Source organism: Macaca fascicularis, chromosome 6 (genome assembly GCF_037993035.2).
Source record: "Macaca fascicularis isolate 582-1 chromosome 6, T2T-MFA8v1.1".
In the NCBI taxonomy this organism is placed as follows: Eukaryota; Metazoa; Chordata; class Mammalia; order Primates; family Cercopithecidae; genus Macaca; species Macaca fascicularis.
In genome coordinates this window covers 70,934,582-70,948,041 of record NC_088380.1, presented here as the reverse complement: position 1 = coordinate 70,948,041, position 13,460 = coordinate 70,934,582, and the positions used below count along the sequence as shown (strand labels likewise).

General features: G+C 37.2%; 1 protein-coding gene across 18 annotated transcripts in view; it reads left to right on the top strand.

The window, feature by feature from the left end:
* Positions 1-13,460, top strand: part of ADAMTS6 (ADAM metallopeptidase with thrombospondin type 1 motif 6) — a 330,357-nt gene that overhangs the window by 221,770 nt on the left and 95,127 nt on the right. For all 18 annotated transcript variants that reach the window (XR_012413697.1, XR_010587386.2, XR_012413698.1 and 15 more), the window contains one exon: positions 2,084-2,147. Coding sequence is in view for 11 of the 18 variants with exons in the window: in XM_015451548.4 (XP_015307034.1) it covers positions 2,084-2,147 (64 nt within the window). In the remaining 7 variants the exon portion in view is untranslated. The remainder of the gene's footprint in view (positions 1-2,083; positions 2,148-13,460) is intronic.

Here is a 13,460-nt window from a genome sequence, read left to right as displayed (position 1 = left end):
CAAAGCTGTGGTTTCACATGTTATCTGTAAAAACGTTTCACTAGTGAGCCAAGTACTTGTCTTCAGAACAAGCCATAGGCACAGGAAGGTGGAGGAGCTTTGTTAAACAGACTTTCTTTTTCTTCCTTTCCCCTTATTGTGTAACTAAAAATAAAATGTAAAAAATAGAAAGTATTGTATATCTGTCCCAGATAAGCCAGACTTTTAATCTAATAATAATCAGATAGATTTCCTCCTCCAAAAACTACTGAATTATGGATGAATCCAAATCTGGTCTTAGCTACATTACTATTATTCCCAGGAAACCTAAGGTCTTTTCACATGTCACATAAAATTATTACTGCTACATTAGTATTAAAAGGACCAATGAGAGCACTTCAAGGGTTGAAATGCCTTGATTCGCATCACAAATCACAATGAAAAGAATACTGCCCATGTGTTAAAATAGTTTCCATTCATATGCCCCCATTAATCATCTTCCGGAGCTGCCACCACTTTTCTCCCCATGACTGTTTTATGCAGGTCAGACTGCTCCTCTCCCACCACTCTTTTCTCCAGCCCGAGTCCCCCTGGCGCAAGGCCAGCACCATCAGTATTCTTTGCTAGCTCTGTTGCTTCTCCCTCCTACCAGTGCTTCATGCCCATTACAGGTGGATGGTTCCTCTAGTTGTATTTTCTTGTCCTCCCTAAGACTAAACCGTTCTTTGGCTGCCACATGTCAAGTGCCCATTTTTGTCTAGAACACTGGTTGAGGACCTTCTTTCCCAGCTAGTATTTGAAGGAGAATAATGTTATGATAATGCTTTTCCTTTTTTTTCTCCTTCTGAGATAAAAGATGGTCTATTTTTATTTTTTGTTTTTCTCCATTTTTAACTCAGGATCCCTCTCTTTGGTTCCTATCTCCAACTGTCTTTTCTTTTACTCTTTTAACTTGTTTTGCTTTATATTAGTTCTGTGTTTCCATTCTGCCACTTCCTATCAGTTATTCCCCTCTTGCTAAACAGAGCTTCCTGTTACCCATTCATAAACAAGTCATGCTACCACCATCCCCACTATCTTGTTTTTATCTGACCAACCCATTTCTCCAAAGCTGGTTCAAGCTGAGCCATTTCCCTTCCTTACTTAGAGTCAGCATTCACTGGCATTCAAAATATATTCAAAAGGTAGCTTTAATGATCCCATTGATACCAGTGAGCCAAAATTATGATTTAGACTTGATCATTTTTTTAAAATTACAGACTAACTAACCTAAGTTCAACTGAAAGCTGCTGTAAATTAATAAAAGTATTAAAAACCCTGTGATAAATAATATACGCAGATACTTAAGGGAAAAAACTGGACCTCTTTTAAAAGAAGAAATTAGTTGTTTTTATCACTCAATGGTAGTATGCCCAAATAATAGCAATGGCTTTCCCTAATGTTAAATCCTTTAAAGATAACTTATATGGTCAAATATGTGATGTCTTACTGTTTCATTAATTTTGGTGAAATATAAAATATTTAGTATTTATATAATGCAATGCCATCTGATTTTTAGATTTAAATTTTTAAACTTCATGGACTATTTTGAAATGAGATGGAAATTTGTTTTTGCATTATTCACTTTGAATGAAAGCTATTTCCAGGGAGTTATTTCATGTTTCCTTGCTTCCTGTCAGGAGTAAAAACAAACTTTCCATTTCCTAGTTGGTAAACATGTAGCATCAGATTATGGATTTTGTTGAATATGATTTAAATATCTTTTAATTATAAATAAGTTATTTTTACTATGATAATTAGAAAGTATATTGACTGAATTGATTTTCTTGAGAATATAAATCATGACAATTAAAAATCTTATAAATTACTAGTAAATTAATACAAAATTAATAGTACTATTAATACAAATTAATAATAAATTGCCTTAATTTTTATGTTCAACAACCATAATTATTGCTAACAATCACCAGCATGATTAATAATTAAAACATGTCAAATGATACAGTTTTTGAAAGTAAACTTTAGTATGTTTTCATCAAGTAATATATATACTCTGTATGGATAGATGTATTATATTCACATTTTAAACAAAATGTTTTTTCAGACCTTCAGGAGGTGGAAAATATTGCCTTGGGGAAAGGAAACGGTATCGCTCCTGTAACACAGATGTAAGTAAACCAAACTCTTCTATGAAAAATTAGCTTACTCTTTCCCTAGAGTAGGGAAATTTTTTAAATTTTAAACTATTTGATAAGAAATTCATGTGTGTGAAGGTCACATTAATTTTCTAAATTGTTAATAATGATTGGAGCTGGCCTCAGCTCCATCAATTCCATTAATAAGGGTCAAGGGGGAGCTCCAGCACTGGGAACAAGTATATTCTTCCCCCAAGAGATATCAAGAGAGGCCCACACACTCTGAACTGCCCTGTCCCACACACTCACAACTTCAACACCACTATCTTTCTTGACTTCACAGAATTAATCTTATTATGCCCTTTATTCAATTTTATGTTTGCCACTGCAAGAAGTCCCAGACCCCTACATCATCCCTCATCCAATAGACAAGATGCTGTATATTTCCTCTTCTGTTCTGTTTTCTATCCCTGCCCAATTACTGAAACTTCTCCTGTACCTTCAGGAATTCAAAACCCCTAATAATCACTTCTCTGAATTTTCCTTCCTTTTACCTTCTTACTTTAATGAAAACTAGCTCTTCCTCTGAAGATAATGCTTCTCCTATAGTCTTCAAACTGGTAGGCTTTTGTTTTCTCTCTTAGCCATTGAATGACGGAGCCTGAAAGTGGATTGACAGTGTTTATATCTCATTACTCCTCCAGATCACTCTTCCTTCCCCTATCTAAAAACCATACCTTTTAATTAATGTCATTAGACTGTTAACATTTTCATGCTCTCCACCTCTACTTCTGTCTTAATTCTTGGTGATTTTATAAATATGCAGATGATTGTCCTAACATCTTCTCTTCTGAATTTTTTCATAAACACACAAACATGCTCCTATCTGTAAACAAACAAACCAAAAAACCATGCTAGTTATTTTCCTATTGCTTTGTTTCCCATTGAAACAAAATTTCTCAAAAGATTTGTCTATACTTACTGAATCCATTTCCTCTCTTCACATTTTTTTTTTTCTAAAATGGCTCCTATCAGGTTTTTGCCTTGATCATTCTATGGAAATGCTCTTGTTAAGTCACAGATGATTTCTATGCTGTTAAATCTAATAGTCAATTCTGAGTCTTCAGCTTACTACTTCACTTTCAATAGGCTTCCAGGAAACTACATTGCAGTTGTTATTTTACATTAATGCTTACTCCTCTTCCTCCTTCACTGGTTCCTACTCTTTATTTTATTTTTATTTTTTTGAGACAAGAGTCTTACTCTGTCGGCCAGGCTGGAGTGCGGTGGCACCATCTTGGCTCACTGTAACCTCTGTCTCCTGGACTCAAGCAATTCTCCTGCCTCAGCCTCCCGAGTAGCTGGGATTACAGGCGTGTGCCACCACGCCTGGCATATAGTTGACAGCATATATATATACTTTTTAGTAGAGACTGGCTTTTTCACCATGTTGGCCAGGCTGGTCTCGAACTCCTGACCTCAGGTGATCCACCCGCTTCGGCCTCCCCAAGTGCTGAGATTACAGGCATGAGCCGTCGCGCCGGGCCGGTTCCTACTCTTTACTCTGACCTCAATGTTAGAGTACCCAGGAGTTAGTCGGTGGCCTGTGTCTCTGCTCTCACCAGTACTCCTTTCTTTGGTGATCTTATCTGGTTCCATTGCTTTTGTACCATTTATTTGCCATTTGACCCAAAAATTTATATCTTCAGCCTGTACTTCTTTCATGAATTTCAGGTTCATATCTTACTATTTGAGTAGACTTTTAATGGACATTTAATGTTTCACATGTCCAACTGTTATCCCCAAAACATTTTCTCCACTCGTTCTTCCAGCAGGTTTTCCCATCTCAGATGTCAACTCCATTTGCTTACACCAAAAATACTGGAGTCTTTCTTGACACCTTTTTCTGTCTCATAGCTTATATCCAATTCCTCAGGAAATCCCATTAGTTTTGCCTTCAAAGTATATGGTAGGTGCTTCTTAACTTCACTACTGCTGCTGTGGTCTAAGTTACTGTTATCTTTCACAGGATTACTCTAATAGCCTTTTATGAGGATTCCCCTTTACTATCCAGTCCTCAATATAGGAGGCAGAGTGAGTCAGATTATCTTTTACTCAAAACCTCACAATGGCTCCCCATTTTACTTAAATCCAAAGTCGTTACAACAACCTGCAAGGTCTACACAATCTGGCTTTCATTACTTCTCTGAACTCATCTCTTACTATTTTCTTTATCATTGTCTCTACTCCAGCAACATAGGCCTCCTTCCTTGAACGTGCCTGACATGCTTCTACCTTCGGGCTTTTGCAGTAACTTTTCCCTTTGCCTTGTGTACTCTTCTCCCAAAATATCTATGTGGTTAACTCTCTCACCTCATCACCTTTACTCAACTGTCACATTTTCAATGAGATCATTCTGAATACTGAATTTCAAATTGCAGCCCTCTCCACTCCATACAACTCCAGGACTCCTAATCTTCCTTACCCTACTCTATTTTCTGCCCTTCTATCACCTATATAATTGATTTGTCATATTTAATTCTATTAAAATTGTATTTTGGAGTATTTTGGAATAATTACATGTAACTTCAATTATGATGCTCTTTTAGAGTTACCAGTGTTATTTATTCATTTGTTTAAAAAATAATTGAATGCCTGTTGTATATTAGACCCTGCTTGGGTGGAAAAGACAATCTCTGCCCCCAAAGAGCTTATAAATTTATTGGGAAATCACTTAGGTACAGAAAATTATAATACAGAGTGATAAGTGATATGATGGGATTAGTATGGGATGCTATAAAAGTGCATAGAATGGCACCTAACCTAATTAGGGACTTAAGGACTTTGTCCCACAGGAAGCTAGAGACATGAAGGGCAAATCTAAGGTGACCAGAAAAAAGTGACAATGAGAGCATCTTAGACAGAAGGAAAATTAAGTGTAAGGCCTGAGGGTTAAGAAGTGTGATCTTTATCTTGGGACATTAAGAAACCATTGAAAGAGCCTCAGATTGATGCTTTAGATGAGAATGGATTTGTGAAAGACAAGATTACAACAGAACAATAAATCAAGAAAAATGTAGGGATATTGGTAAGAATGATTGAAGTGCTGAGCCATGGGCTCCGTGCCAGGAGTAACAGTGGAGTCCAAAGAGGGCTAACAGGGAATAAATTAAGGACCTAACTTAAAAAGCCATAAAAATCAAAGAACCAGAGTAGTGGGAAATACAGGGTGAGAGAGATAGAAGGTAAGGAGATCAGAGAATGACATGTATTTCAATTAAAGATATGACAAGTGAGAATATTCTCAATGATGACAAACTGACAAATCTGGAGTGTGGCCATGGGAGTGTGTGCCTAACCTGACTGGAGGTAAAGGAGTTCAAAAACCTTAAGTCTTGAGGAGGAGGACCTTTAACATAGGGATGCGAAAGTCACTTAGGATGCTACTGAAACTTAGAATTTAGTTCATACTATGAACAGGCTATCAGACTCTTTAATAAATGAGAGAGAGAGGCACAGTGGCTCAGGCCTATAATTCCAGCACTTTGGGAGGCTGAGGCAGGCAGATCTCTTGAGTCCAGGAGTTCAAGACCAGCCTGGGCAACATGGTGAAAACTTGTCTTAAGCACAAAAAGAGAGAGAGAGAGAGAGAGAGAGCGCGCGCGAAAGTGACCCTTATTTATTAAGCCAGATAGGAGTGAAGCCAGATAGTGATTTGGATGATATGAATCTCGGAAGAATGGAAGTTTTATATAAGGTTAGAAGAACTGAATATCTATCTACAGTATGTCACACTTTTAGGTAGGAGTGAGAAAATCAAACCCTCCTCTCAATTCCCAACTCATTCCATTATTGTATAATCGCAGGGTTGGGGCATACAGGCCCCAATAATGTATGTATTATATACTGTAATGTGAATAATGGTAACAGGAAAAAAGTGCCAAACATCTCAGCTTGTTGCATTTTATTCATGAGTTACGTGTTAGATGTTCAGATTGTAGAACTTACTATTGGTGGGTTGAGATTTCTATTACTATCTTTGTCTTCTGTTTCATCTTTCAGCAAATTATAAGGAGATACAGTAAACATAACTATATTATGGATACATAAATATTTATGTTTTCTTCATTAATATTGACTCTACTAGCTCAGAACTTGAGGCAATTCTGCTGTCATACTAAAATATATTTTCATGCTATCCAAGTTAATAAAGCTGTCTGAATGCAATTTTGTTTAAGGTGGGGCTTGCTTTAATGTAATCTAATATATAAAAATTTCCCAAATACCTCATCTACACTAGCACTGTCCGATAGAACTTTCTTCAATGATGAAAATATTCTTTGTGTGCACTGTCCAGACCAATAGCCACTAGCCAAATTAGCTATTAAGGACTTGAAATGTTGCTAGTGCAGCTGAAGAACAGAAATTCTGAGTTTAATTAATCTTAATTTGAACAGCCCCATGTGGCTGGTGGCAACGATATAGGACAGTACAGAGCTCGACAGTCTAGCTATGCAACAGAAAAATTCTTGTTACAAAGAAGATTGTACGTTTTATGCGTAAAATTCTCCAAACAAATCACTCTTAGCTCATAAAGAGTTCACGCCTATAATACCAACTACTCAGGAGGTTGAGGTCGGAGTATCACTTGAGCCCAGGAGTTTGAGGCTGCAGTGAGCTATGATCATACCACCACACTACAGCCTGGGTGACAGTGAGACCCTGACTCAAAATAAATAAATTTTAAAAATTAAATTAAAAATAAATAAAAACATAAATGTAGAGAGACTTCCATTTTTGGTCGTGACAGACTAGGTTATTCTGACAAAATTTTTTTTTTTAATTAGTAAGATTTTTTTATCATTTAAAAATTAGCAAGGCACTGACAAGATAGCAAAGGGGATGTCAGGAGGTCAAATTCTGTGAGAAAGGGGAACATAAAAAGATAAGTAGAGCATCCAAGCACCTAAAGTACTTCTGCCCTGACGATATTGAGAGGAAAAGATAAACTGCTCCACTGTCGTTTTCTTAAGTATTACGAAAGTTGTTCCCAGATCTCCTTCCCTGATCCTCAGCAAATTTTTTTCAGGTTTTCAAACATCATATGCTCTCAGTCATAAGTGGGAGCTAAGCTATGAGGATGCAAAGGCATAAGAATGATGCAATGGACTTTGGGGGCTCAGGGGAAAGGATAGGAAGGGAATGAGGGATAAAATACTACACATTGGGTGCAGCGTCCACTGTAGAATCTCAGAAATCATCACTAAAGAACTTACGCATGTAACCAAACACCACCTGCTCCCCAAACATCGATAGAAATAAAAAAATTAAAATTAAAAAAAAAAATTTCCTCAGGTTTTATTTGCCAGGAGGTCATTGTGGACACCCTTAAAGCAGCTATTGACAAAAGGAATGAGATTACCAGAATTGGTTTAGATTAATAGTGATTTGCCCCTAAAATGGGGTTAGGGTCACCTTTCCTGAAAGACAGATTCCTAAGCAAAATATTGAACTTCTATTAGCAAGAAAGCAGAGAGTAACGGATATTGGGTAAGCCACAGGTGTCTATCTCAGAGCTATTTTAATTTCTATCTTTACTAGTAAAAGTAGTAGCCACAGAAGTAGTGATAGTAGTAGGAGCAACTGCTGCTGACATTTACTGAGCACTACTATGTACCAAACATATTATTGTAATCATATTCTCTTCCCATACTGAGAGAAGTTCTCCTTCTTGTCAGTAGTGAGTTGGTTTCGTGGAGTATTTTACATTTCCATTCTTTCAACATGAATCTAGAAAAACTATAATATAAAGTTTTGGTATAGTTTTCTCTGTTACAAGCTTGCTTCTGCAATATTAATTATCTTATATTTGATTGTTATTTTGTGATATTAAATAATATAGCAGCGAGAGTCAAACAACATCAGCATAGCTGAGGGACAAAGGAAAATTGTACTGCACATGATGACTATTTACCCCACATTCTTCTTTTTGCTCAAAACGTTTGGCCACATGCAGCATCATAGGAGCCTTATTGTGTGTTTCTGCCTGTTCTTCCTACACTGGCCTCCTGTTTCTCTAACTCAGCAGTCTCAACTGATAAGCCTTCCTTACTTTTTCAAGTTTTTAAAAAGATAATATCTTACATTTACTCCAGTATTTCTTTGCTAGGAATTTGCCATGTGTTTAAAATATTGTGCTAGTATTTTATTAGAATTTTTTCTTTTTGTTTTAATGCCCTGTCTTTGAATCGTCTGCTTCTAACCCAATTTTTCCCATATGCCTGCTATTTTTAGTGTGCAATTTTACAGAAAGAGATTTTTCATGAAGGCGTGTGTCATATTAGAGCAGAAGTGTCTACATTTTAAAAATCTAAGAGCTTCTATTATATAACCTATAGAATTTAATAATAAAGTATAAAAGGTGAGGTGATCGGAGTTAAGACTGAATAATGTGGTTGGGTGTGGTGGCTGGCTCCTGTAATCCCAGCACTTTGGGAGGGAAGGTGAGCGGATCACTTGAGGTCAGGAGTTTGAGACCAGCCTGGGCAACATGGCGAAATCCCTTTTCTAGAAAAAATACAAAAATTAGCTGGGCATGTTGCTGTATGTTTTCTAAAGTATGCTCAAAGCTACTTGGGAGACTGACATGGGAGGATCGCTTGAGCCCAGGAGGTGGAGGTTACAGTGAGCCGAGATTGCATCACTGCACCCCGGGCTGGAAATAGAGCGAGATCCTGTCTCAAAAAAAAAAAAAAAAAAAAGATTGAGTAATGTAAGCAAAAGTTTAGTGTTTTCCAGTTAACAAAGAATAGGTGTTACTCTTGAAACAGTATGGTATTATGTCTGTGTTCTTTAAGTTAACTTTGATGCTTTTTCTAAATGTATAATAGTTTAAATGTTCTTTTTTCCAATGATGCCCAGGTGTCTGTTATGTGTGAGCCACCCCAATTTAAAGGATTTACAAGAATATACCTTTCTTTTATCAAACCAGCTTCCTGCCTTAGTACCTATTTTACATAATTTAATACTACACATATCACGTTGAATGGTCTTATAAATAAGATTTGAAAGTAAACTTTCCAATTAGTTAAAATTAATTTGACAGTCAAGGACTAGATAACAATACATAAGCGTTTTTGGCTTGGTCATTTGCAATTCCAAAACTTTTCTTGAAACTTAATTAGAAGTAATACAAAGAGTAAGTTAAAATGATCCTGGAAGAATTTTCTAATCAGTGCTCAAAAAAATAAGATAACGTCAGATAGTCAAACAACTGGAGAACCAGAGTTTTTTATTTATTGCCATGAATCTTTGAGACTTGCTGTATGTTTTCTAAAGTATGCTCAAAGTGTAAGTTAAAATAGAAAATAGAAAATTGGCTGGGTGCCATGGCTCACGCCTGTAATCAATTCCAGCACTTTGGGAGGCAGGGGCAGGTGGATTGCTTGAGCCCAGGAATTTGAGACCAGCCTGGGCAACATGGCAAGAGCCCATCTCTACAAAAAATACAGAAATTAGCTGGGCATGATGGTGCATGCCTGTAGTCCCAGCTACTTGGGAGGCTGAAGTGAGAGGATCACCTGAGCCCGGGAGGTTGAGGCTACAGTAAGCTGAGATGCTCACTACCCTCCAGCCTGGGTGACAGAGACCCTGTCTCAACAAATAAAAAAATAGAAAAAAAGAAACAGAAAAGAAAATAGAAAATCCAGACTATTAGGCTGGTTCAACTGTGTTTGATAGATTTTACCTGAATTCCTTTTAGGACCTTGCAACCCATTCTACATAGCCCATGTAATATAGTAGTCTTGATCCTCTCATTTCTGTGGTTGAGTAGTTGGTACTATGGTTTACTGCATGGTTCTCATGGTTTTACATATAATAATAATAATTGTTATTAGTTGTAACTCTCTGATTAGAGTTGTTAGCTTATAGCACTGCATTAAAATCAAAACTAAAAAATATAATACATTAGAAGATCAGAGGAAAAGGAAAATAATATAAATATGTATAATTTAAAATACGTATAAAATTGGCCGGGCACAATGGCTCATGCTTGTAATCCCAGCATTTGGGAAGCCAAGGAGGGTGGATCACGAGGTCAGGAGTTCAAGTCTAGCCTGGCCAAGATGGTGAGACCCCGTCTCTACTAAAAATACAAAAAATTAGCCGGGCGTGGTGGCGGGCGCCTGTAATCCCAGCTACTCGGGAGACTGAGGCAGGAGAATGGCGTGAACCCAAGAGGCGGAGGTTGCAGTGACCCGAGATCGCGCCACTGCACTCCAGCCTGGGCGACAACGAAACTCCATCTCAAAAAAAAAAAAAAAAAAGATGGGTCACAAATTTTGCTCCGAGCTTCCTAGTAACCCAAGTAAAGAGACAAACATTATCAGTTCTAAGATTCATAATGTCTTGTGGTCATGACAAAAGGTACATCCACAACCAAAAAGGAATACTTTATTATTTTGAAGCTTTGATATTCCTCCTGTGTGGAGCCCTACACTGGTGAATCAGATTGAAACATACAAGGCTCATAGGACTCTCTTTGCTTAGGTTAGAGGAGAAATTAGAACCTAGAGTCAACGTAGGGCAAGTAGTCTAAAAAAGTAGCAAGCTCAAAAACAGTATATCTGCAGTTTCTTTTTTTTCTTTTTTTTTTTCTTTTTTTTTTTTTTTTGACGGAGTCCCGCTCTGTCGCCCAGGCTGGAGTGCAATGGCGCGATCTCGGCTCACTACAAGCTCCGCCTCCCGGGTTCACGCCATTCTCCTGCCTCGGTCTCCCGAGCAGCTGGGATTACAGGCGCCCACCACCACGCCCGGCTAATTTTTTGTGTTTTTAGTAGAGATGGGGTTTCACCGTGTTAGCCAGGATGGTCTCGATCTCCTGACCTCCTGATCCACCCGCCTCGGCCTCCCAAAGTGCTGGGATTACAGGCGTGATCTACCGCGCCTGGCCTCTGCAGTTTCTTTCTAATGCTGATTTAATTTCTACCCCAAACATTTAAAAGGTATAGAAATGGTAAGAAGAGAAGAGAGCTCTTTGGTGGAAAGGGAACTGTGTTCCTATTAACTCCTATCCCTCTTAACCTGATTTCAAAGAAAAGATCCACAGAGATAGAAGAAGCAAACTTATGAAGACAAAACTTTCATTCTAAGAATTTAAGAATAGAACAGAAAAGGATGTCAAGCTGTAAAATTGGCCTGCCCACTCTCAACAACGACATAACCAGCCTAGATGCCAAAGGTATTCAGTTTACTAGACTCTGAGGCTGATTAGTTGCATCAGGATGTGTTGGATGGGCAGTTTGTTCCTGTATCACCATTTGTCGCCCTAGAAAGTCTTCAAAAGCAGCTACACAAGGACCCTTTCTTTGATATACAAATAATGGTCTCCAGGCTGGAATAACAGGTAAAGACAATAGCTGCAGCAGGAACAAATTAATATACTTTTCATCTTGAAGCTGCTGAGAAACCAGGAACATTTATTAAAGACATATAGGAGAAATGGATAAAATTTGATCTTTCTGTTAAGCCAGGAACTACAATAGAGTTTTTGGCATCATGAGCTAATCTAATAGACATGGCCTTGTGGAACCTGGGTTTGGAGGGCAGAATTTTATAGAAGTCATAATGCTTGAGAGTTCATTGGTTGAGGACACAGTTCTCATTTTTGCACATAGAGATAAATGGTTGATTAGGTCCTGACAGATTTTATAAATATGCAAAGGTATAAACTAACATGATTTTCTGGCAGAGCCGTTATGAAAAGTGAAGACCCAAGATCTGTGCTCAATCTTCTGAAAAATGTTTGCTTAGGAGCTGCTCAAAAGTAGACTTTTGATTATTATGTATATGGAATCTTGTTTTTACTGGCATAAAGAACACTGACTACTAATCAGGCATTTCTGTTTTTCTGAACAATTTTTCATTCAAATGACTTGAAACTATCATGCAGAATGTTCTAAGAGGATAAAAATTGATGTACGTATTATAACTATTTTAAGTAGCAGAATTTCAAGGTTAGTGTTGTGAATACTAGAAAACTTAATTTTTGTAAAGAGCAAAAATATGACTATATAAAGGTTATAAACCAAATTTTATATCAAAGCCTAAAGAAGAAATATTAGCTACTATGAAAAGGATTTTCCCAAATTTCTGAAAAGAGTTTTCTGGTGCTTAGTTGTTTTCCAAAACCAAAATTATCTTTGTATTTTTCTTACTCCATATTATTTGTGATTTGGTGTTTACTTGATAATACGATTATGATAGAACTTCTTGTGAACCATATAAGCTCCGCTTTGGCTGGGATGGAAAGGCACATTATTCTTGCATCTTAAACATTTGGTTTCCCTTCTTTATGTGTAAAAGCTGTAAAAAATGTATGGAGGAAAAGGGTTTTCCAGGTCATCTGTGGTCTGTTCTAAGATTTAAGTATAGGTTATGTAGTACTTGGGTGTGTTCTCAGTCAGCTCTGCTAGAGGAGTATATTATTCAGCAATTTTTTTCCTTTTCAATGCATTGCTTAAGATCATTAAATAGTGTTTTTGCTTTGGTTGTGGCAGACAGGAAAATTATATATTTGGAAGTAGGATTGTGGTGAAAATAAAAGCATGCAGTTGGAAGTTAAATTGATTGACTTGAGTGTGAATGTCACACATGTTGCTATTTGACCTTGGCAAATCACCTAACCTCTCTAAATTTCAGTTGACTCCTATATAAATAGGCTCTATGAAACTTACAGAGTTGTTTGACAATTAAAAGAAGTAACATACATAAAACATCTGGTGCTATTTCTAGTACCTAATTGGTATTCAGTACCTCATCAAATCTTCAAATCTTTAGTCTTTGGAAAGACCAGTATTTTTAAAAAGAGGAAACTAAAGCTTAGCAACTGGCTAGCACTGTGAAAGAGATCCAGTAAAGTGTGGAATTTCTAATCTAGTGCTCTTAAAAGAGATGAAGCCCTTGGGAGGTGGGTGTGGCAAGGTAAGCTTCTCTGAAAGAATTGGGTCACCTTAGACATTGTCTTCCAGTCTAACCTCACTAGATAGCTGAGAACCAGATAGCTGAGAACATTCTGAAACTACACATCTTGCCCTCAGGGAGAGTTGCAGGGTAAGTGAAGACAGAGTTGATCCATTGACAAACAGTGTTATAATCATGTCTTAAACTATAATTAGAAAACAAGTATGTGTCAACCATTTTATTCTTATAAACATACTTTATATATTTTACTGGTAGAAGGTAGCCGAGTTACCAGTGGCAAATCACTACAGGTCTGCAGCAACCTCAATTCTTGCCTGTTCAGAAGAAAGAATACAACTGAGGGGCGTAAGGCAGAAAAAGAAA